This window comes from Alligator sinensis, unplaced genomic scaffold (genome assembly GCF_000455745.1).
Source record: "Alligator sinensis unplaced genomic scaffold, ASM45574v1 scaffold276_1, whole genome shotgun sequence".
In the NCBI taxonomy this organism is placed as follows: domain Eukaryota; kingdom Metazoa; phylum Chordata; order Crocodylia; family Alligatoridae; genus Alligator; species Alligator sinensis.
This window is the reverse complement of record NW_005842432.1, coordinates 344,713-370,179: the sequence shown is the minus strand read 5'-3', so window position 1 is coordinate 370,179 and position 25,467 is coordinate 344,713. Positions and strand designations below refer to the sequence as shown.

The window sequence follows — 25,467 nt, the reverse complement described above, 5'->3', positions numbered from 1 at the left end:
GAAGGGATCGGAGGTCTGGGGGAGTGGGCGGGGCCAGTGGGCATCCCCCCCATAATCCCCTCCCCCCTCCTCCAGCCCCCAGACCCTTACTTAACGGCACTGGAGCCCTGATGCTGAAGCAGCTGCCTGCCCTGCATGGGCAGGCTGCATGTTGCAGCACCAGGGTGAGGGGCCAACCATAGAGACGCTCTGGCAGCCAGAGTGTCTCTGTGGAGGACCCAGTTTCCAGTTGCCTCAGGGCACAGTCCTAGACAGTCTTGTCCCGCTTTTCTTAACTTCATTTTTTTTAGACCCCTGGATATTCAAGGTTCTAATTTTCTCCTCGCTCTGCAAGTTTGCAGCACAGGGAACATTTTTTCATTCCCACATGTAACTCTTGCCCTGTCTCAAAGGGGTTTAAGACAAGGCAAGAGGCAGTGCATGCTTGTCTGGACATGCCCGTACAGTGCAGCCAAATCCAGCAAATGTACTGGTTACAAGGAAAAGCAGATTAGGTTTGATTCAACATGAGTGAAGTTTAACATCAGTTTTCTTTTTATGCACGTTCGCTAGCCTAATTTTCACGTACATTAACATTCCCAACCTATTGGCTCTGAGAGATGAGAAGAAAGGATAGTCTTGTAATTAAAGCTCAACCTGGAACTCAATTACAGATTCAGTATTGCAAAATTACACTGGGTAGATCATTTTCAACCTGGAGCGATGTGGCCCCCAGGGCTCGGTCCTTGGGCCCGCACTGTTCAACATCTTCTTCAGCGACTTGGACGAGGGGGTGAAAAGCACCTTGTTCAAATTCGCAGATGACACTAAGATGTGGGGAGAAGTGGGCATGCTAGAAGGGAGGGACAGGCTGCAATTGGATCTGGACAGGTTACAGGGGTGGGCGAATGAGAATAAGATGGGATTCAATACTGACAAGTGTGGAGTACCGCACCTAGGGAGGAAGAACCAGCAGCATACCTACAGGCTGGGGAACTCCCTGCTCATCAGCACAGAGGCAGAAAAGCATCTGGGAGTCATTATTGACTCAAAGATGAACATGGGCCGCCAATGTGGGGATGCGGTCAGGAAGGCTAACTGCACCTTGTCATGCATCCACAGATGCATCACAAGCAGGTCCAAGGAGGTGATCCTCCCCCCCTCTATATGACAGTGGTCAGGCCACAGTTGGAGTATTGCATCCAGTTCTGGGCGCTGCACTTCAGGAGGGATGTGGACAACATTGAGAGGGTCCAGAGGAGGGCCACTCGCATGATCAGTGGGCAGCAGGGCAGGCCCTACGAGGAGAGGCTATGAGACCTGAACCTGTTCAGTCTTCACCAGAGAAGGCTGAGAGGGGATCTGGTGGCTGTCTATAAACTGGCCAAGGGAGACCAGCAGGCAATGTTGCCCCGAGCACTACTGGGAGTAACAAGGAATAACAGCCATAAGTTGACAGAGAGTTGATTCAGGCTAGACATCAGGAGGCGCTACTTCACAGTCAGGGTGGCTAGGATTTGGAACCAACTTCCAAGGGAAGTGGTGCTTGCTCCTACCCTGGGGGTCCTTAAAAGGAGGCTAGATAATCACCTAGCCGGGAGTCGGACTTGATGATCTGCTCAGGTCCCTTCCGACCCTACCAACTATGAAACTGTTAGCCAATGGCCCTACGCTCCAATCCCATCACCCTAGGTTTTCCTGCCACATCTTGGTCTTAAGTGATAGAATCTGGTAAACAGGAATGTACCTGGTCTTGGAGGTAGTTCATTGCATGGGTTAAGAAGAGTCCCATGGGATGTCTTCACAGGGCTCCTCCTCCTCTATGCCCTGCCCAGACCTCTCCCAAAGTGGTATTCTGCAGCAAAAGTTGACCACTTTTCCTTTAAAATTAGTCTCTCTTGTTCCTCCTTCCTACCACTATTGTCCCTTTAAAGAACTCCAGGCCACATTCCCAAGCATTGCCCCTTTAAGGGTCACTGATCCAAACAATAAAAAAGACTTGGCCTGGTCATTCCTGTTCAACCAGTGTGGTAGTCCTTTTTGAAAGCCTGAGGGGTCCTGCTGCTTCAGACTTTCTCTTCCTGCTACTTTTTCTTGAGTCTCACTCTTTGACTGTGGCTATTCCCATCGTGGTTCCCTGAGTACTGCTTGGCTCAACTTGGCCTCTTACATACCTTGGGCCAAGCTACCTGCTGTCCATTTCACCTCCTGTGCAGTGAGGGAGGGAGTTTCTGGAGTGGCTCTATTCCTCTGGAGATTCTCCAGTGCTTCTCCCACACAACACACCACCTCCAGCAGCTCAAATGTGATATGTGCAGCCCCACTAGTCAATCTGGGAACTCCATCTGTCCCCTATAACTGCCTCATAGCTATTGCGTGCCACATTCCCTAGCTGTCCCTATTCCCTGCCTAGCCTGGCTATCTTCCCAGTTCACAACCTGGTAAGCAGGTTGAGAGGGGCTTTCTGAATCCTGTATTGCCTGGTAGGTGTCCTGTGCCTGAGCCCCTGCTACATTACTTTTTGCATCTATTTCTGCATGCAAATACATTTAATTTGTTTGGGGTGCTCTCTCACTGACTGCACTTTTCCTTATAAACCATGTAAGCCTTAAATGACTTCCACACAATGGATGGGAAAAGGGGAGAAGTCAGGTACACAAGGCCAATAAAGCCACACCAACCATTTTGAAAACCAGAACCATCTTGTGTCTTAAAACTAGAGAGAACTCTCAAGTTAATTCTGAGGGTTTCCATACATCTCACGTTCATGTTATAAATGTTCATACTCGTGCACCAATTTTCTTTGTCTGTTACTTATTCTTAGCTTTTCTTCTGGGCTTCTGAAATGTTTTTGATTCAGTTAACTAGTGTTATTTTTTAATAGACTTCATAGTTTTTCCCCCTACTGTTTGTCTATTGAAGCTTTATAGCTTTTATTAGGTTTTTATTCATAGAAAAATAAATACACAGCATTTGAAACTTTATCTACTGGAAGTTTCTGCCAATAAAAACTAAAAAATGTGCATCACTCCCACTGCAAATTAATACCGTAGTTTCTAAAAGGCATGCCTTTTATTGTTGGTCACCAAAATCAAAATGTAGTATAACACCGTAATTCCAAACATAATAGAAATGTAATTCATTCAAGTGTTACTTTTTAGATTTACTATAAATCAAAAAGGTCAGAACTTCAAACTTTTAATCATTTAAATCTCTCAGGGACTGCAGATAAGTAACCTGTGCCTCCTCCCTCACTACCCTTTCTCAAATTCTCATTTGTTTCTATAAATGCAGACTTCTGCCTCAGTCTTTAAAAATCCAAACTGTATGGACATACCTATACATTTCCATTTTCTGGTCAACCCAGTACTAACGTTCCAAAATGCACTGAGAAAATTTTCACAGAATCATAAAAATGTGGTCATGGAAGAGACTTCAAGAAATCATCTGGTTCCACCATTTTAACTAAGGTGTGACAGAACATGCCTTTGGGGTGTCTATCACTTCAAGGGCTGGATCAGGGAGTGGTGAGAGTGGCCATTTTGGGAGAGCTCTGTTATAAAAGCAGAGCAGTTTGTATTCAGCTGCCTGGAGAGTAACATTGCCAAGCGGAGCTCCTGCTCGAGAAATGTCTTGGAGGTAAGGATGAGGCTATGGGGAAAGAGGAGGTCTCATTGGTCCTAGGCAGAACTTAAAACTGCACCCTGCCGGGATAGGGGGGCCTGGTGGTACTGCCAGTGGCACAGCAGCCCCACACAAATACCAGGACTGGTCACCTCCCTGGTGAAAGGTGGGTTGGGGCATCTTAATAACCCCTGCCCCCACCTTTGGGTGAGTTACTAGGAGGGTTAAAGGAGGCCAAGTATGTGGAGTAGCTGCACCTGAGCCCTATGGAGTGTTGGGCCCTGGAGTGAGAGCCAGGCACACTAAGTGCGCAGCACCTGGGCCCTACGGATCTAAGACCCCAGCCCTGGGAGAGGTCAGAGTGAAGGTCAGGCATGCTTAAGTGAGAGAAGCACCTGAACCTGTTGGGGTGGAAGACCCCATGCCCCAGAGAGTAGCGGGTAGAGTTGTGGCTCAAGAAGGGTGAAGTGGTCTGGTGAAGGTCCCAGGGATGAAGTAGGTCCAGAGTTGAGCAATTGCTCAGTCCCGTTTGGGTGAGGATCATGGGAGGGGCCAAAAGACTTCACCAGGGCTGACCAAGGGGTGGAGAGAAAAGCCTGAGGAGCTCTCCAGATTAGGGCGGAGTGAATGTGACCTGGATAGGCAGTATGCAAGAGGTACTTGTGAGAGAGCGGCGGAGTGTAAGAGACCCGTGTGAGATGGGGGGTGGTGTGTGTGTGGCTTGAAGGAAGTGTGAGAGAGACACAACTATGTTTCCAGTTGGTCCTGGCTTTGAACCAGAGATGGAACACACTGTGAGACATCAGCGAGGCATGGGACATGTGTAGGGATGGTAGGAGCATGTACTTATTACCCCCCGTCATTTGGGTGCATGAAAGGCAGCCTCCCACCTATTTATCAGCACAATCATTCATCAACAAGGCATGGCAAGCGAACAAGGCGAGCGGTTTGTCCAGAGACGAGGGTGGGGCCATACTAACACCGGGCCTGGAAGGTGCCTTTTGTCACATAAGGCAATCAAAACACAACAAAACTATCCTTGTCAAATGTTTGTATACCCTGTTTTCAAAAATCTTCCATCGAAGGGGGCATTCAACACCCTTAGATAGCCTGTTCCAGTGTTTTACCATCCTAAAAGTAAAAAACCCTCTTCCTAATAGCCAAGCTAAATCTTTGTTTCAAACTAAGCTGGTTGGTTTGTGTCCTTAAACCAGTGGACATGGAGAATAATTAATCAACATCCTTCTTAAAAGTGCTGTTTACATATTGGAAGATTTTTGTCTCCATTCAGTCTCATCTTTTCTAGACTAAACAAATCAATTCCTTTGACCTTTCCTCACAGGTCTTCTTTTCTAAAGTTGTTATCATTCTTGTCATTGTCCTCTGGACTCCCTAGTCTATGTCTTTCTTAAAATCTGGTGTCCAGAACCAAATACAATAATCAGAGAAGCTGCACCAGAGCCAAGTGTAATAGAATAGTTACCTCCTTTATCTTAGATACAACAATCTTGTTAAAACATGAAATAAGTTTGTCCTTTTTTGCAATACTATGATGCTGTTGATGCATTTTTAGTTGGTGACCCACTATATGTCTCAAATCTTTTTCTGCCATGCAAGTGCCCAATACATTATTTCCCATTTTGTATTTGATTTCTCCTTTCTACATATTGCACTTTTTGCTTGTCTCTACTGAATTTCATCCTGTTTATTTCAGATCATATCTGCAATTTATTAAGAACATTTTGAATACTGATCCTGTTCTTCAAAATGCCTGATGTCCCTCCCAGCTTCGGTTAATCCAAAATCTTTTTATGTACATTCTCAATGCAAATATAAAATAGGACTGGGCCCAGGGTAAACCCAAACAGAATTCTACTTAAAATGCACCCACTCCCCCACAGCTTGACAATGAACCTTTGCCAGCTACTCTTTAAGACAGTACATAAGACAGACTGCTTTAGTTGGTATGAAAAAATAAGGGCCTGATCCTGAGAACGGCTGAGTACAGCCAAACAATAACAAAAACCAGCAAATACTTTCCATTAAAAAATTCATTAAAAAGGGTACTACTTTTTTGTTAATATTTGGCAAAGTTTTGACCAGCTGAACAACCACTAAACCAACTGTGGTGTTTAGCACTTTCAGGAAGCAAAATAAATTATTGCTGATTTACATCACTAATACTGAAACCAAATTCCTGCCCAACAAGTCTGCAAAGCACTTGACAAGCACAGAAACTTTTGGATGATTTATCTGAGTGGAACCTATCTCAAACATTTGAATGTTTGCTCACAAATTTCCATTTATTATTCTTACATTCTAAATGTAAATACAGTTAAACACATGGCTATATTTTGTGCATAAAACATATAAACAGATGCAGATGCACTCAAAATATTCCTGCTAAATTTTAATTCAATTGGTTTTAGCTGTACAAATGATAATTGCCCCTCATATGTTCATTTCCCCACAAACCAAAGAATGCTTTGGTATAATAACCATTCTCTCTCTAACATAATATGTTTTCACTTACACACTAATTACACATCTTGTAATCCAGTAATGGGTTTGAAGATTAAAATACACAAATGCTCAAGTCTGCTGACCTATCAGTAAATGTAATTCTGTCCTTAAGTGATGAGGAAAATTGATTGATTCTTCATTAATGTTGTCCATATACTAACGAACCTGTCCAAATAATAGAAGGAGGCTGGGTGCATCTACACATGCACTAAACTGCTTAGTTGGTGCTTCAGCAAGTACTAAATGACTGCACAGTACCTGCCGGTACTGCACAGTTCCAGTGGGGCACAGGTCATTTCTGACCCTACTACACAGTAGCAACAAGCTACTCAACAGTAGCGACAACATAATGGTTAGTGCCAACTGACGCTATGGGATGGTAGCAATGAACTACATCACCATTGCTCATCACTATCATGACATAGCATCTCATATAGATGCACCCACTGGGCACATCCACACATGCAAGCACATGCGATTGCAGCAGCTCAAACAGAAGAGGTGCAAATTTGAGCCAGGGCTTTTTGCTTCAGCGCATATGGTCGGATATTCACTTTGTTGTGGAGCAACAGACACCCTGGAGGGCTACAGCCCCCCTACCCAGGGTCCTAGGTCCCCCCCTGGAGGGCCAAAGCCCCCCCAGGGTCCCAGCTCCCCCTGGATGGCCCCAGCCTCCCTGTCCAGGGTCCCAGGCACCCTGAAGGGCCCCAGCCCCCCTGCCCAGGGCCCATAACTTACCTTTAGCAGCAGGAGTGGGGTGCTCTAAACCATGGTGGCAAGACCCAGTGCGGCACACAGGGACTGTGTGCCGGGCGCAGCCAGGTCCTACCAACCCTGGGCACCATCTGCCACCTGGCTGGGCTGGGCCCTTGGTGGCACAACCCAGCGCAGCACATGGGGACCGCATGCCTGGCCCAGCTGGGTCCTGGAGCCTCTCTGCTGCCCAGCTGGGCCAGGCCCTTGGTGGCAGGACCTTCCACCATTGGGGCTGGGCTGGGCCCTTGGAGGCAGGATCCGGTGCAGCACATGGGGACCACATGCCGGTCCCAGCTGGGTCCTGCCACCCTCGGGGCCCCTCTGCCACCTGGCCAGGCTGGGCCCATGATGGCAGGACCCAGTGCGGTGCACAGGGACCACATGCCACACCCAGACAGGTCCTGCTTGCACTGGGGCTGCTCCTGCTACCTGGCCAGGCGGCAAGAGCAGCCCCAGGGCTGGCAGGATCTGGCAGGCATGGTACGTAGTCCCTGTGCACCGTGCCAGATCCTGCTGCCATGGGCCTAGCAGGACCTGCCTTGGCAGGGGTCAGGGGCCTCGGCGGCGGGGGGGAGGCTGGCAGGAGGAGGGGCCTGGCATAGCAGGGATCAGGAGTCTGGGGGGTCTGGCAGGGGGAGGGGCCAGGCAGGGCAGGGATTGGGGGAGCTGGGGGAGTGGGCGGAGCTGGCAGGGGTTCCCCCATGGTCCCCTCCTCCCTCCTCCAGCCTCCCCAACCCCTTACTTACAGCACTGAAGCCCTGTTGCTGAACATGTGGTCTGGCCGGCTGTGTGTTTCAGCACCAGGGCGAGCGGCCAAGCACAGAGACGCTCTGGCAGCCAGAGCATCTCCCTGGAGAATCCAGCCTGCGGTTGCCTCAGGACATGGTCCAGGACCATGCTCTGCCCCGTTTTCTTTAACTTCATTTTTTTTAAACCCCTGGATATCCAGGGATCTAATTTTCTCTCCGCAATGCAAGTTTGCATCATAGGGAACACTTTTTTGTTCCTGCATGTGCATCTTGTCCCACCTCACAGGGGTTTGAGATGGGGCAAGAAGCACGTGCCCACTTGTCTGGATGCACGCACTGTGACTAAAATTTTTAAAACACCTAAATGATGAAGCAGCCCAATCTTATCCATGTGCAAGTATTCTGTTTCAATGAAAGCTAGGTATCTTTGGTGTAGATGAATATCTTCTTAGGCAATTATCCACTAAGAAGAATGTATTAATTTGATATAGGCCAGGAATATGACTTTTTACTGCTTTTATTTTTAATTGTTTATATTGCATTTCATCCAAATGAGAATAGGGCCTCACTCTACAAAGTAAAACCTTGTCCTGTTCTGAAGACCATGTGGTCTTGAGAAGTGGGGTTTGATGGTATGTCATGAGGCTACATCGGGTTTGCTGGACTACAAGCTAAGACTCATCTTGGATAAATTGAAACTGATGGAAAATCTGGTAAAGATTTACAGGTTTTTCCTGTGGGATGCAAAAAGAGCTAGAAAGGGAAAGATTAGTGCAAGACAGAGCGTTCATTCTGGAATTTAATTTGTGCTTGCATTTTCTTTTCCTCCTTTGTTTTTTTACTTTGAGTTTGTTTTCATAGTGCTAGCCAAACAGCCAAATGAGAAATTGCGTGCCTCACTTTTCACAGATCTAACAACTTCCCTTAGATGCTCCAGAACTAAGAATAGGTCCGTTTGTTTAATGCTGCCTTTACTGGTCTCTAACACACTGGGAATGGTGGGGGTGGGGGTGAGGGGGACTCTAAACTAACTCTTGGGTCTTAACTCCCTATTCAACCTGGCATCAGGTTGGGAGAAAAAACAATCCTCATCTGTGTAAGATATCCATTTTATGAACCTAACCTGGCAGTAACAAACAAAAACATCTCAATACATCTACTCAGAAAAGGAATATTCTTTGTATATCCTTGTCTCTCATATAGAGAAACTGGCTGATAAAAATGCAAAGCTGGTATGTAAGCCTATGACCCGTGTTATAATTCAGTTTGTATTTCCTTCCCATATCATATAACTTTTAAAATCTTGCATTATCCTTGAGCAGTTAAACTAGAAACGCTCAAAAGAACCTACATAATACTAGCTGTATGGTCCATTAAATTAACAGCTAACAAATCAATTAACTATGACAATTCAGTGCAGAGACGAAACAAACGCTTCCTGCACCTTGGGCAACAGCAGCAACCAAGGCAGTGGTGACCACCATCCTTGTGCCCCACTCAAAATTGGTGCATCCAGCGTTAGTGCCCTGATTGCCCACCTCTAGTTTCACTACTTCTGATTCGGTAGCCTGTATAAGGTAGACACGATAAAGAATGCTTTTCTCCTCCAAAATGGATCTCTTTCGTTTCTTGCTAATGATGTCATTGTGCTTTGGTTTGGTGAAATGTGCTTTGAAACTTTTCTATGAGCGCAAAGCTTTTCTTTCTTACTTTTAGGAATTTGGTAATCAGAAAACTGAAGAGACAGGATTGTTTACCCCAATATCTTAGCAAGGTGCAAAATGGAAACTAATCAAAGAGTCACAGGCTATAATTCTCATACGGACTCAGTGATAATAGAAATGCCAGCAAGATACAAAGTCAGTAGAGAAATAGAATTCAGAAAGCAGTGGAGGGTATATTCTTAAGATCACCAAGGACTTGCTGAGCTTTCACTATTAGCAAGAACCTGTTAGCTGAGTCAAACAGACAATAGAGCATATTTTGTCCAGAGTGGTGCAGAAGGGCTAAGAAAGCTACCCTAAGTAGACAGTTGAGGGGTCTCTAACTCAGGGATACTAACATATCTCCATATAAGCCCCCCTAACAAACGAAGCAGGCCCAGGGTTGAAGTTGCACAGACACAACCTTTGGCCAGTGAAGGAACCATTACAAAATGGAAGAAGCCTTGAGAGTGGAAGGTGGTAAAAGAGGCCTGGATCAGTCCCTGTATTGGAACAAGGGAGATGGTTTACAGCCTAGAAATCCTAGGATCAATCCTAATGTGTACAAATGAGATGTATTAAAAACAGAGCAAAGATATGCTATGTATAACACAGGTAGCATTACAAGTCTGATTCTGTCATATAGAGAGACAAGCTGCAGAGCTTTAATGAAAGAATTTCTGGAGAATGAATTGAATTTTCCCAGCTTGTCCAGTTAACCAGAGGTAATCTGGCTGGTCTGCATGTCAGAAACTCAGCCTCTGTTCTCAGAATAGGTATAATTCCCTGTCAGCCTGGAACCTATCCCCCATGGTTTTTAGTTTGATCCTTTACCACAAAGTACACAGATGCATTCCTAGTGATGGGAATCATCTCTAACCAAATATCAGATGCACATTTTCCAAATCCATCGATGGCTGCATTTACTGCTGCAGATAAACAGATCTATGTCCATTTTTCCTTCTGTAACCCCCTTTTTTCAACTTAAGAAGTTTCCTGGAAGGATATAGCCACACACTGATCAACTCTCATCTCAGATACCTGCAGCTCCATCTCCTTTCTAAATAGTTATTATCCTGAGTTTAAGTTGTTTCAATGATTCCATCACTTTAGAGAGACATGGTTCCTGTTTCTCAGTAATTCCACTATAACACGATCCCACTCCACCCCTGCAGTGTTGGCAAGTACAAGTTGATTTTGTACCAGCTTGTATTTGCAGGTTTTATATATAAAATATGTGATAAAAACAGAAAAAGAAATAAAACTCCAAAAAGGATTTTTTTTAAAAGAAGCAGGCTTTGCAACTCCTGCCTCACTTTGTGCCGACTAATTTCCAGAAGGCAGGAAATGTGCAGCTGCAGCCAAAAAAGCAAACAATGTTAGCATACATAAGGAACAGGATGGCGAATGCAGAAGACAAATAATGCCATTATGTAAGTCTGGATATGTTATACATACAGTCCTGTTCACCCCCACTTCAAGAGAGGAGCCATGCAGAATATCACCCCTGGAGCTTAAGTGATCTGCCACAGATCACATAGCAAGTCATTTGGAATTAGAACCTACGGGTTGTGGCTTCCATGCTCTCCCTGAGCACGCCTGCATGATCAAACTTGTGCAGGTGCATGTCACACTGTCACAGTAAAATGGCTTAAAGCTGCAGTCTATTCTACCATGTCAGAAATAGAAATTAGCTTTAAAGTCACGTTTTGTGGATCCTGCCTCAGTCTGATTCAAAAAGAATTGTCAGCTGTGTCACAGTCACAATTCTCTGTATTTTTAAAGCCTCAGTCATAATCTATAATTATATTCTTTTCCCCCATTATAATTTAAGGATATAGAAATAGTGTGGGTAGATATAGTGAGAGTTCCCTTATACAGCTCTGACAATCCACATCATTCCTACCCTGCTACAGCTCTGGGCAGAAGCTGCCAATTATGCCAAATTGTGCAGTGGTTTTTGAGCCTTATCTTACGAGTTTCTGAACATCATCATCTGCTATTGACTTCCATGCTTAGGCCCTCACAGCATCAGACCCTTCATGAAACGCAAAAAACTCCACAGGGACCTCTGCTGAAACCACCAAGTTCATATTTATATTCTGCTGCAAATGACAAGAATAACTTCATGTCCAAATATATATATATGCCACAAGGGAAAATCAGATTTATAAAATACCTTGATTTTTAGAGCAAGTCTTCCAAAAAAGAATTTAAACAATTTACACAGAGAAATCATATGACGACTTATTTACAAAAAACATAGCAGGCAAAAACTGCATGACAAACTTGGAAGTAGAACTTGCAACCCAGCAAAACATATTTGCAGTAGCATAACTAGGGCAGGGTGACCAGGGCAGCTGCCTTGGGTACTAAATTGGGATGGTGGAAAAATATCAGCTGCCACCACAGCTGCACTATCTCGCTGGCAGTCTGGCTACAACTGGAAGTTGCCACTGTCCCTGTGTCCCACTGCCTTGGGTGCCTGGCTGGTTCATTATGCTTATTCACTATGCCTATTTATGCATGCCAAAATAAACTCTATTTTCCTAAAATTCTCAGATAGCTTCTAAAGGCAGTTCTCACCTCAAAAGTAACATCAGCATCAAAGTAATGACACCTGTAAAAATTAACCTCCTAATTTTGGTTCAGACCAGTCTTACCTCAATAACATCCTAGGTGCAGACAGAAGTGCAGTCTCCAGCTGTAACTCAGAACAATTTTTACAAAGGGTTATGAGTTGCAATGTTACCCCAGACCAAACAGAAGTTCACTGCTGGTTCCAGGGGGGAAGGGAATCTAGCTGTGGCTGGGAGCCTGCAGGGGTCTCTGCCAGTGCTCGCTGTTTTCAGAATGGGAGGGGGCAGAGGCACTGAAGGCAGCTCATTCTTGGGACTCCCCAGCCTGTGCTAAAGGGTAGGGTGGGTGAATTGGAGCCCCCTCCCTCAAGGGGACACCTGCCACACCCTCCAGAGAGGGGTTGAAAAACCCCCAGACTGAACTCCCTCTGCTTCCTTTCCCCCCTCCCATTCTGAAAACAGACACAGGCTGAGAGCTCGCAGACACAAGTTACAAAAGATGCTACATTTTGTAACATCTTTATCTGATACCTCATGCAATGACAGATCAGATTTTCACCCAATTGGCCTTTTTTGAAGCTGTTTGCAGTGGTGCACTTGTGTTTGGTCATAGCTATAAACTGCTTTTTGTGGCCAGATCAAAGGAAGACTATCATTTCTGTATGTATCCTCTGTGAAAGCCTGATAAACATTTAGTTGCTGAGGTAGCAGTAAGGGTGAATCCATACAAAGAAGAGGGCATGCAGCATTGCAAGACCATGAAAAGTGAATACTGTAAAGGCCAGGAGTCAGCAACCCCTGGCACATGTGCTAGAGCATGGCATGCAAGGCCATTTTGCTCAGTACATCACAGCCAGCCTGAGCTCTGTGCAGCTGTCATCAGCCCCTGTCAGAAGCCCTGCTACAAGCTGCCCAGGCTCCGTGGCTGGCAGCAGCTGCCCAGAGCCTGGGTTGGCTGAGCTGAGAGACTGCAAACAGGTGCACTGGGCTCCAGAGCCCCAGCCAGGCTCCCTGGCTATGGTGGCTGCATGAGCACCTCTGGGTGGATGGTGGGAGATGGGCCTGGGGCAGGGAAACCCTGCCCCCTCTCCTGGCATCTGCCTGGAGGCACACATGCAGCTGCAACAACCATGGAGTTGGTGCCAGCGCTCTGGGGCCGGGTGCAGCTGTTTGCAGCCTGCCTGCCACCTGCTGACCATGGGCCAGCTATGACAGGCAGCTGGGACAATACAAACAGCTACACCAGGCTCCAGAACCCTTGGCCAAGTTCCATGGTTGCTCGCATGCCTCCAGGTGGATGATAGCAGAGGGGCCAGGGTAGTGCTGTCTCAGGCCCCTCCCCCACCATCCACTTGGAGGGGTGTGTGTGTGTGCCCACCACCACCATGGAGCCCAGCCAAGACTCTAGAGCCTGGTGGAGTATGTGGAGCACTTTCCGTATCTTGGCAGCCACGTCTCTCAACAGGCTCCTATCAATGAAAAAGTCCAGCACCAGGACGACTACGCCAGTGCCACCTTCCTCAGGCTGCGACAACATGCCTTTGAAAAGAGAGGTCTTTGGAAGTCGATGAAGATCCTGGTTTATAAGGCTGTTGTGCTGACCACCCTCCTCTACTGCAGTGAAGCCTGGACCATGTATTGACACCACATTAAGACCCTTGAGAACTTTCACCAGCGGTGCTTGCATTGAATCCTGGGATCAAATGGGAGGACAGCCAAACAGGGCCATCCCTAGGGAGGAGGCGAACTGGGGCAACTGTCCTGGGCCCCGCACTTTGGAGGGCCCCACGAAGCTCAGCAGAGCTATGGTAGCATGGAGCTGGGGAGAGCAGCGGCTCCACATCCATCTGCTTGCTCCCCCCACTGTTGATGCCACTGCCATTGATGGCAACAGCAGCTTCTTCAGTTCCAGGGTCTGTGGGATCAGAGCAGGGGCGGGGCCCTGCATAGGCTGATTTGCCCTGGGCCTCACACCCTGCTCAGGTCAGCTCTGCCACCAGACCAGCGCAAGCATCCTCCACGAAGCTGCATCCACCAGCATCAAAGCCTTACTCTTGAGAAATCAACTCCGACAGATGGGCCACCGCATCTGGATATCCAAGAACCACCTCCCTCACCAGATTCCCTTCTCCCAGCTATCAGCTGACCAACGCTGAAAGGGTAGCCAAAGGAAACAGTACAAAGACATGCTCAAGGTTGCCCTCAAGCATGCCAATGGCTGGGAGGAGAAAGCTGCTGACCATTTGGTGTGGTGCCACCTGATCTACCAAGGCACGTGCAACTTTGAGGTCCAACAACTTGATACCATGGCAAAACGGCGGCAGTGGAGGAAGGAGACCAATTCGTGGCTGCGAATCCTACTCCCCCATGTAACAACATGCCCCACATTGCTGAAGAACATGTGCATCCAGAATTGGGGTCCTCAGTCACTTGAGGACCCATTGGGCCTGATGGACGTCATTCTCAACTTTGAGGGACCACTGATGATGATGGAGCCCAGCCAACTCTAGAGCCCGATGCAGATGTTTGCAACCTCCTGGGTGTCTGCTGCAGCTGGCCCAGACTCTGAGCAGCTGCAACAGGCAGTGGGCAGGCTGTAAACAGCTACATCAGGCTCTGTGCCAGTGGCAATTGCACATGCACCTCAGGGTGCCAGGTGGGGAAGAGGCCAGGACGGTGCAACCTGGCTCCTTCCCTGCCATCCATCTGGAGGCACATGTGCAGCCACCTCCAGTAATGCGGATGGAGCCTCTCACATCTCCCCTATGGTCTTCCCTTAGCATGACAAATTAAGGCAGGGGGCAGGGTTGGGGTGTTTTTGGCATTCCCTCCCCAAAATGTTGCCAACCCCTGTTGTAAGCAGAAGGGACAAAGGGAAACTGAAAAAAAATATTGGATATAACTTAAGATGATAATATCCAACTTATATAAATTAAGAGAAACAAATATTTTCCAGCTACTGAAGATGAGCTTGGTTTAAGCTTTAATGAATCCCAAATTAACATTATTATGAATACAGTGATGTGAGTGTACTGGAACATAACACAATCTCAGGTGCCCTGTTGAAAATTGAGAATATTTTTTTTTTTAATTCACTGGATCTTCACTGTGATAACAAAATGGAATTAGGCCCATTATATGTAGCACGTGCTGTTTTAATAGCTGTAATTTCAGCAGCCACAGTCTGTCCCTATTCATTGTAATGTATCATCAGTTTCTTAACACACATTCACATTTCAGCTTGTCCAGTAAGAGGACATAAAAAGACTAGCCACTCTTTTAATTCTCACTCCTCAACAGGTCACCTGTGCAGAGAGATAGGTGAACAGCAATTTCATGGATTTTAAGTCTCAGTCAGGGTGAATACTAGATTTTGATACCCTCATTGGCTGCATTCAGCGTGGCCATGTGGCATGTGGTGCCAAGTACCACACATTCAACTGTTCTCCATGCTGCAAGGTAACAGCACGGAGGTGCAGGGGTTGACCCCAGGAAATCCTGAGGTCAAAATCCAATGCAAAAAAAACCCCAAAAAAGTGGAGTGGCACATGTGTGCTGCTCAAAACCAAAGCCTGGCCAGCCAGAGCCACACACTGGCTGCCAGTCAGGCTCCAACCAGCAGGCTCACCACTGCTGCAGCTTCCTGAGGCCCCAGGACCCGAGGTAAGGCTTCTGAGGCCAGCCCAGTGCTGGCCCCAGCCTCCCCTGTGGATATTTGCCCCCAGGGAAACAAATGTTTACGCTTGTGTGGACACAACCATTAAGTGGCTTATCCCTATGACTACTGAAAGGGCAAGGAAAATGGGGTGTTATGGCAGATATTACATGCTGAAGCCCACAGACAGTGCTGTCATTATCCTTTGCTACCCTGTGACCATGTGGCCCCAAGAGCAAATGGTCAACAAAGGAATGATCTGTTTCTTCAACTCCACATCTCACCTGTGGTTCTCATAGCAACAAACACATGACAGTCAGATCTGTCTTCTGATTGTATTCCTTGCCCCAGGAGCAGTTTTGATAGCACCTCCTTCTTCACCCCAGTGGTTGCCCACCACAGAGTCAGTTCTTAATCTTCTACAGAACTGAAGCTTGCATCCAGAAATCCACCATTCATCTTTTGGGGAATTATTTTTTTTGGAGAGACATAATGTCACGCAACCAGAACCTTTGAGACTTTTCATGGAAGTGGTGAGATTGACTGGAGGTTTCCCAGTAAACAAAGGTAGAGGGAGTTTGCAGTATGCCCTTTGCTAAATGCAGAATTAAAGAAGACAAATCACAGTTTTTCAGGGTGCAAACAAGCATTTGCACCCAGAACCTGGCTCAGTTTTAGGTGGCTTAGTTTAAGCCACCTAAACCTGTATCGGGATCTGTGTGTGCAAGCATTTGCTGCTTCCTCAGAGGAATCACAAGCAGCTGGAGGCAAGTAAGTGGGAGTGGAAGGGCTGGCAAGTCTTCTGCGAGGCTTGTTGTTGGGGGCGGGGGGAGGACTGCTTGCCTGGCTGGGGGCAAGGGGAAATAACCTAGTCAGAGTAGGGGGTGGTTAAAAGAGCACAGCACATGGGGACTGAAATCATGACTGGGCTTTCCCAGCCCTGGGGCTGTGCTATGAACACATGCAAGTGTTCACTAGGCTGGGTTAACTCTCACTAGATTGGGTTAACCCCATGTCTATCTGAAGTTAGTGTAGGATAAGAATGAACTTCAGATTGGGCATGCCATTTTTAGGGCAACTTAAGCCCTGCAAACACTTGCATACCTGGGCATTTAGATCACCCTAGCCTTGGCTAGAGCAATCTAAATGTAACACTTGCATGTAATCTCAGAGTGCAGCTGGTGGGTGTAGCTGCTTCTTGGAGGCAACTTAGATGTCTGATACAAATGCCTGGGAGATACACCAACAGCACTATCTGCCACAGCAGCCCAGCCTTGGCCCCAAAATATAGCCCCCCTTTCTACAGCTCACACTCTGCATGAATCACCAGAAAGTGTCAGGGCCAACTTTCTACTAGGTTTACTAAAACTGTTCTAGAGCCTTTTCTTTCTACCACTACCACAGCAGATATACATATACACTACACTACAACTTGCCTTAAGTGACCTACCAAATTAGCAAAAACTTTTTGCCTATAAATTGTCTCTACTTAAATGTCCTACTAAACAATAGGGAAAGCCTTTAAAGTAGCAACTTAGTACTAGGAAAGGTTTTACAGTGTCTGCATGCATGTACTTTTAAATTATTTCTGGCAAAATGATAAAATCAAACCATTATTCTGCCCTGCTCTACAGGATTCAGTTAGAAGACAGAAAGCCCATAATGAGAAGGGGGGAGACGAAAGGGTGAGAGCAGGTAGCTCAATATCTACACATCCCTAGTCATCAGTTATCAGACACTACCCTTTGTTAACTTGATGACTGACAGAAAGAAGCTTTACTACTACTGCAAATGTCAGCCCCAGATCATTATTTGATGACTATCATTGCTGGCATAAAGGTCCTCATGTAGAATAAAGCTAATGTTGCTGTCATACAATTCAGTGCCCACCTTGACATGCCTTTTGTCTGAGTGTAAGCTATTGAACTTGATTTCCACCCCTCCCCCCAATAAAAGGGCTCTTCTAGCAATATCATATACAATAAAGTTTTCAGTTTTCTCACTTAAAAGCTGTCTGAGATGAGTGGATGCTATCTTGCTGTATGTATGCAGCCCTCCACAGTAATAATGCTGTTTTAACACACTGGCACAAGGATGCCCTTGGGAAGTTTCATCTGGACTCATTTGGGTTCTGTCATTGGTATTTGTATTTAATCTAGTCCTATTGCACTGTGATCGTATTTGACTTTTGAACTTGCATTTTAAGGTTAAGATCTCTAAATTGTTGTCTCCTCTCTGCTTGTCTCAAAACAGTTCCCCCATTAATGTGACTGAGAAGATCTAAGAATCAGTTAGAACCACTGCTTAATTTAGATAAGGATTACTAACAGTGAAAAGTGACAAAAAACTAAAAGCTGTGGAAAGGACATATGACCTCATTCTTCAGGGCGTATAACAACCTCTAAAGTGACAGTGGTCAGGAAGAAATTTTTCACTATGGATAGGTTTCACCATAACTGCCTACTGTGAGGTTTCCTTGTACCTTCCCCAAAGAGGGCCAGAACTGACCATTGCTGAATACACCTGTAACAGGCAATCCTAGCCCTGTTACCAGAAAGCAGACCGGTACCTTTAAGACCAGAATTTTCTGGGCACAATCTGCTGGCAGGGTAGGGATTAAAAGCTGAGCCTGGCTGGCTAGTCAGGTGCCTGGTAGGGGGCAGGCCAGAACTATAAAAACCCTGGACTTGGCAGCAGTTGGGGGCAGTGGCCAAAGGGGAAGGAGGTTGTACATGAAAGCTCCACAGAGAGCTGGTCCAGCTGCTGTGAGAAGGGAACTCCTGATGATTCTCAGAGAAGCGGTGGCAGCACCACAGGGAGGAATGTCAGAGGCAGCAGGGAAGCAGAAGCACAAAGCCATGAAGAAATGTAAGCTGGCATGCTGCCTTCTTTAATTTCTATTTTTGTTTTGTGGTTATAACCCATTGACTTACTGTTTATATATATTTATTGATTGATAGACTGGTGGTTTGTGGTTGAGACTGTAGGGGAGGAGGAGACCTCATTAGCACCTAGGGGTGCAGTCATAAAGGGCCAAAGGGCCTAATGCACTAATGGGTGAAGCCATATAGGGCCAGTAGCCCAGAGCTGGCTGCAGGACTTTGAAGCTGGGTCCCAGTGGAGGGAACTTGGCTAATATAAGAAAGGGTCAAGCCTGAGGAGGCAGAAGACCCAATAACTTGGCATCCAGGGGGCGCAGAGTGAAAAGGGGCCAGAAGGCCTGGCTTCACAGTGAAAGAAAATGAGGGCCACTGGCCCAGAGAGGAGTAAGGAGCTAGAGCCTCAGAGTCAAACCCTACCTGGTAGGTTTAGACTGGTAGGCCTAGCTAGAGAAAGACGGTGGGGTGGGGGGTTAGGCCTGTGGTGGCTGAGCACCCCAACATAGAAGTACAATAGGCAGTCTCCCGCTTGTAAGAACGTCTCAATAATATTTACATCAAGACGTGGCAGAAGAGTAAAGGCGGGATAAGATAGACTTGAAACATTAAGGGACTTCAAGGTTGCCCCTCATAGGCCAAAGAAAAAAAAATTCAGTTGGGGAGGCCAACCTGTTATAACACCATATTGAAAAGACTGTTTTGATGCAATATGGCACATTCCCTGATCTTGAGAAGGGAACATTGCAAAGAATCAAAAGTAACCCATATTACAGGAGTGTGAGTATTTATTTATTCCTCTCTGATTCACAGAAGAGGCTATCTGCTATAGCTAGCATACCCTTTACCCAAGCAATAAAAATTAATATTTTCAAACCCCACTGCAAACATATTGCAGCTGATCATCACACACGTACATAGAAGCACTTATACAACAGTGGAATGGTAAAAATTTCACTAGGGACTAATGGAAAACTGTCCTAATCAGTTTAATCCAATGAAATGTCTTTGAGCTGTTTTTTTAAAGTAAACTTCCATTATGGCAATTAACCGTATTTCCTACTTGGAGATTAATTACCGGTATTCATCAGAGCTGAGCAAATATTTCCTGAAAGTATTTATTGTGAGCATTCATTAAATGCGTTTCAAACTGTTTTAACTTCAAAATGCATTTGAGACCCTTTCAGGATTGTTTTCCAGGTTGTTCAGTTGAGTTTTACATGTGTCAATTGTCATGAAAATTTACCTTGAATGTGTGCATTGACAAAAGTGAATATTGAATTGTAAATTTGATTGTTGTATCCAAAATTCACATTGTTTCCAGACACAAATTACCCAATCAGAGAGCTGAAGCAGTACCATATGACACCTAAGCAACATAGCATACATTTCCAACTGCTAGTAACAAATAATTTATAAAATAACTGCTCACAAACTATTAAGAAAAGAAACAAAAAGTACATGTACAATAAATTTCACAAGGAGCATAAAATACAATGGAACAAGAATGCAAGTGCTAGAAGGAATATTCTGCTAGGATTCTCACTATGTAGCTTAGGGACCTTGTTACATGGTAATTCTGGGCAGCTCCTGAAGCTCTTAACCCCTGGATTGTCTGCACATTAACGCATTGAAGTGGCTTAAAGCACTCATTATGCTGCTCAAAGTTACACCACTCCAGGGCAGGATTATTTCTTGATCCACATAACCCAGCTCCCATTCCACTAGGGTGTGGCCCCTCCCCACAGATGTGCCACTCCAAGTTGAAGGTGTGACTGCTCCAAACTCCAAGCTAGTACTAAGCTAAGCAACATTTGTGTGGCTCACAGTATAAGGTGTGACAAGGCCCTAAGAAACATTTCAAGCCAGATCATAGGTGATAAATGAATTTAGGTGCCTAAGGGTTGTTTTTTTCCCTCAGTAAGACGAGGTGATTCCATATGGCTCTTTATAACTTTGGTACCTAAATCCCATACTGGATGCCCCCTATCTCAATAAGGATCTAGCCTCTAAAACCTCTTACAGATACAGAGAAGTCTAAGTCTCTTTAGCTCTCAATATTAATGACTAAAGTCTATTTTTCAAAACTGAATTTAGGCACCTTTGAATAATTTATAATTCCAAAAGACAAATACATTTGACAATTTTGTCATCTGCTTTGAAGCCCTTTAGGAAGAGCTATTAATTGTCAAACAATGTATCTGTGGCAATTTATTCACTCAGCTTGACAGGTACATGGGAGTGTTTAATCACTTAAGGAGAAAAGGTTCCCTGAGTAACCCTGCCTGCCAGCAGATAACCCAAGGTAACCTCTCTACATTTTTCCATCTACATTCTATCTCCAGGTTAACATTCTCCCCCTTCCCCCTGTCCACCTACCTGTCTCATACCTATTAACTCCCATCCCTTCTGTTCTTCCCTGCTATGCATTTACAATTTCACAGACCTGTATTTTGCATATTGGCTAACCTTCTATTCCATCCAGGAGAGTAACAAATAACAGCAGACTCTCCCTATGCCTGAAGAAGGGCATTTGTACCCAAAGCTTGTAAATAATGATTTCACCAACTATTTACTGTATTTCACAGTGTATAAGTTGAGTTTTGTGTCTTAAAAATCAAACTTGACATATACACTGTGCCACATCAAAAGATCAGAGACAGGACTGAGCTCAGCTAGGTTCAGCATTCAGCTGGCATAACCCCATCCCCTGTGAGTGGTACTGTCAGCACCACTTGTAGGGGATGAAGCTGCACCAGCCGAGTGCCAAGCCTGACTGAGCCCAGCCCCATTCCCATCCCTGTGATGCTAGGCTCACAGATGAGACTGTGCCAGCTGAGCACGAAGCCTGGCCCCATCTGCTGTGAGAGGGGATGTGAAATGCTGAGCTTGGTGCCACTTGCAGAGGACAGGGCTAGGCTCAGAACTCAGCTGGTGCGGCCCCATCCCCTGTGAGCCCAGTGCTGCTCGCAGGGGATGGGGATGGGGATGGGGCTGGGGATGGGGCTGGACTTGGCCAGGCTCAGCACTCGGCTGGTGCAGCCTCATCTTCTGTGAGGGGCACTGGCAGCAGTGCTCACAGGGGATAAGATTACATAAATTGAGCACCAAGCCCAGCCCTGCCCCATCCCTGTCCCTATCCCCATCCCCTTGTGAGCAGCATGGGCTTGGCACCACTTGCAAGGGATGGGACGAGACCATGCCAACCAAGTGCCACGCCCGGCCCCAACTTATACACCATGCCTATGAAAATTCTTAACTTTCAGAACAGAAAGCTAGTGGTCAACCTCTACACCGTGTTGACCTATACACCATGAAATATGGTAATTGGTCTTATAAAAGATATCACATTTACCTAAAGAGCCTTCTCTGCCTATGTCCTTAGATCAACATGCCTATAACCAATACCCCCTTTAATCATTTAAAATACATATGACATGTCTTCATTTTTTGGGTGCATAGATACCAAAATAAAAGCTCTAGACATCATTATTTCATGAGTTCTGATATGCACCAAACTTGACAATTCAATTACCAGTGAGTGTGTCCACATGTGTATTAATGCACAGTTGTTATTGGGCGTGTCTACACATGCCCCTACGGCACTGTTGTTACTGTGCCGTCCACACAGCGCGTGGTTGTTTTTAGCTCCTATGTCACCATAGCAATGCACTATACTAAGGGAATGCATTGCTATGGTGACATAGCAGTGGCATCATGTTTTTCTAACCACGGATGCTAAGTAACCATAGCGCATTGCTACAGTGACCTAGCATCTCATATAGATGCATCCATTGTGCATTAAGTTTAGGACCTGTAATAACAGGTACTAACTCAATGTGCAGTGACTGGCACTACTGCACAGTAGCACTGGCATGTGCTCTTTTGGTGATGTTAATGCGCAGTAGACTAATTCTACTGTGCATTAGCACATTAGCACAACTTTTGCTGTGATGCACTAATGCACAGTAGAATTAATCTACTGCACATTTAGCATCTTGTATAGTGCCCAGTGTGAATAAGAGGTTAGAAAAATTAAGCCCACTGACTTGCCAGCTCTTCCCAAACATCCTGACCACAATGCAGAGAGAATGGCAAGATTACATTACATACAGGAGGTCTCTTGAAAGCCAAGTAACTACATTTATAAGGCCTGCCAGAGTTGATAACATCAAAGGCATTTGAAACAGCAGGAGTAGTGCTTGAAATATTCTGATTTAACTCATTGCTGGAGACTGAGATAGAGTCAGTCTGCCAAATTTGCATGTGACCAGCTCCTTGGAAACAGTGTCAGAACTTACATTCTCAGGGGGTGCATTGACATGAGACACGTTAATGTTCATTAACCTAATTTAATGCACATTTAGGGTGTGAGTCTGTACATGTGCACCCTTAATGTGCATTAAAAATAGCAAATTTAGGCTTCTGTCTGTCTCTTGCCTCTGCAGGGCCAACATTGGTACATTGAAGAGATCCACCAGCTGTAGTGGGGATACCACCTCAGGGTCACTGCCACTCACCACTGGAGTGGTCCAGATGTGTTGGCTGAGCCAGTGGCACACTAGGGACTGGATCCTGCTGCTGCAGCAGCTGGTAGTGGTGGCAGAGGAGCAGGGGGTGCAAAAGCAGGCACAGAAGCAGATGTGGGAGGTGTAGGAGCAGGCCTGGTGGGCAGAGGATATTGCCTAGGTGGAGGTACGGGACAAGGCACAGTAGAACCATGGGGTCCACATGAACATTCTGGATCAGGAGCACCTGGAGCAGCTCCAGCAGCAGGGGGACACCAACCACCAGGTCATGGAGAACCTCCTGGCCCTGGCAGCCATGTACACGTGCCCTGCTGCCTGGCTTCCACCCATGGCCCCACAGGGCCCCTGGGTCCCACCCACAACCCTGCAGCAGGCCCCCACCTGGCCCTAGGAGGAGGTTCTAGGGCACCTCCTACCCACCAGACCCCCTGGATTGGTCCCTGCCACAGACCTGCTGCCACCCACCTGGGCCCGCCCCCGCCACTCTCCCTGAACCACACAGCCAAAGACCCATCTCTGCATGAGGCCACCATGCGTTAGGGTAACCACAGCCCCTAGACCCACAAGGGAACATCCAGGGGCTGGGGTGCTGGGCATCTAACCCCGGGCTCTGCCTCCAAACCCCCACATAACTGTCCACTCTGGGCTTAAACAGCCAAACTATTGTAAATACTTTTCAACTTGTATAATGGTTTGCCTCATGTATAATAGTTTGCCTCATAAGTGGTTTTTTTATTGTTGGTGGGTGGGGAGGAGTACTGTTTATTGAGGGGGTTGGGATGGGGGTAGGGGTTGTGAGGGCAATATCATTTTTTCTTTCACCATGTGCATGTCCTGACAGTGGTGCTGAGGGTGGGCAGGGGGTAGAGGGTGTGTGGGTGGTGGGGCAGGTGGGCTGGTGTGGAGAGTGCAGGAGGAGGGGGTCAGGCAGAGCCTCCCATAGCCAGTGTCCTGGACCCCACTGGCGGGTGCACGGCTGTCCTGGGGCATGGGAAGAGAGGGGAGGGGGGTCCTGCTAGGGCCAGCAAGGCCAACATTATGGTCAGCAGCAGTGCAGGGCACTGATCATCACTGGCAGGGGCTAGGCTGCAGCAGCAGGGTTCTGGGTGCTGCTAGCAGGGGAAAAGGCAGGGCCAGCCCTGGCATGGGGTAGCAGAGGGGTAGGGAGAGAGTTGATGCATGCTAACCCTACATTGTGCACGCAGCTCCTGGGCAAGGAAGGGGCTTCCTAGGAACCAGAGCTTCTAAGATGGCTGCCAAGTACTGGCAGTTTGCTCTGGCTTTAACATGGCTACCAAGTTCTGGCAGCCATTTGGCTGGAGACTGAACTCCTTCCAGTGGCCCCAGGGGTACGTGGCAGCAGATTTGGGACCAACTTTAGTGCGAAGTGCACTAACTTTAGTCCCAAGACTCTGCATGTGTAGACACCTGCCAAAAATTGCTTAATGCACATTAGCTTAATGAGCATTAAATTTAGTCTCACTTATTTGCACATGTAGCTGTGGCCAGGGTCCAGTGGCAGTGTTCTGCACAAAAAGTGCATTTTGTGCAGAACACTGAGCTAGCTTTGAATTAGCCACCTTGAGTAGCCATTGCAGCACACAGCTCAAGGCAGGATAGCTTCCTGAATATTTTATCCAGGGTCTTGGGCACATTTTGTGACCAGTTTTGAACTCCATGTTATATTAGGTACATTGCTATCTGTATCCAAGGCAGTTCATTTAACACTAGCTTAATATTTCTACACAAGCTGCAGCCATAACTGTGACCACAGTCTGTTACAGGGTAAAGGTCAAATGATATGAAACCTAGGCTTCTAAATATCATGGACTTTAATTCTTCAGAAACACTTTTTAACCTATGACTTTTCCCAGAGTCCAATTGATACTGTTGCTGTTTTCTTGTGGGGCAATCCAGCAGGTATGAGCTTTGAGGACAGTTTGTGAAAGAGAAAAAGTAATGGTCTTGCAGAATAGCTCAGTAAAAATATTTTGTGCCTAAGATGAAGTGAGGATTTAATTTTTGTGGGAGCTGCTTAATTAACCCTCGCCCACTTTTCCGTAAAAACTGAATACAATGCATGAAACCAGAATAATCATTGTGACTGTGTTTATTTCTCAGCAGGCAAGAATCCCAATTCTCCTCTTCCTCCTCTATCTAATTCTGTCCATACCTTTCTTCCAATGTTCTTTCATTAATGTGTGTACTGAGAATTGGGTAACAACTAGGTAAACTGCCCAGCTATGGATATGTATGCTATATAGTCACTATTACTATGCATGTGACTGTTCCATTTTGTCGACTGCTCTGAATTCCCTCCTACCTGTCTTGGCAGTAGGGCATAAGCAACCATAGACTTCATCTCCCAATATTTGCCTGATTTTTTCTGAACCTGAGCAAGTTTGTATTCTTCACCAGCACCCTGCCCATGAAATCTCCAAACACTCTGTGGGGAAACTTTCCAAGCCAGTTCCTCTGACCCAACAATAATGGT

The 25,467-nt window shown here is 46.3% G+C and overlaps 1 protein-coding gene across 2 annotated transcripts in view; it reads right to left on the bottom strand.

Moving 5' to 3' along the window:
• Positions 1–25,467, bottom strand: part of NPS (neuropeptide S) — a 43,695-nt gene that overhangs the window by 7,990 nt on the left and 10,238 nt on the right. Inside the window, exon 1 of one of the 2 annotated variants that reach the window (XM_025211832.1) lies at positions 96–150. The exons of the other annotated variant lie outside the window; for it this stretch is intronic. Within the exon in view, the coding sequence (XP_025067617.1) occupies positions 96–150 (55 nt within the window). Of the gene's footprint in view, positions 1–95; positions 151–25,467 lie in introns of those variants that run through there. 2 annotated transcript variants of the gene reach the window in all.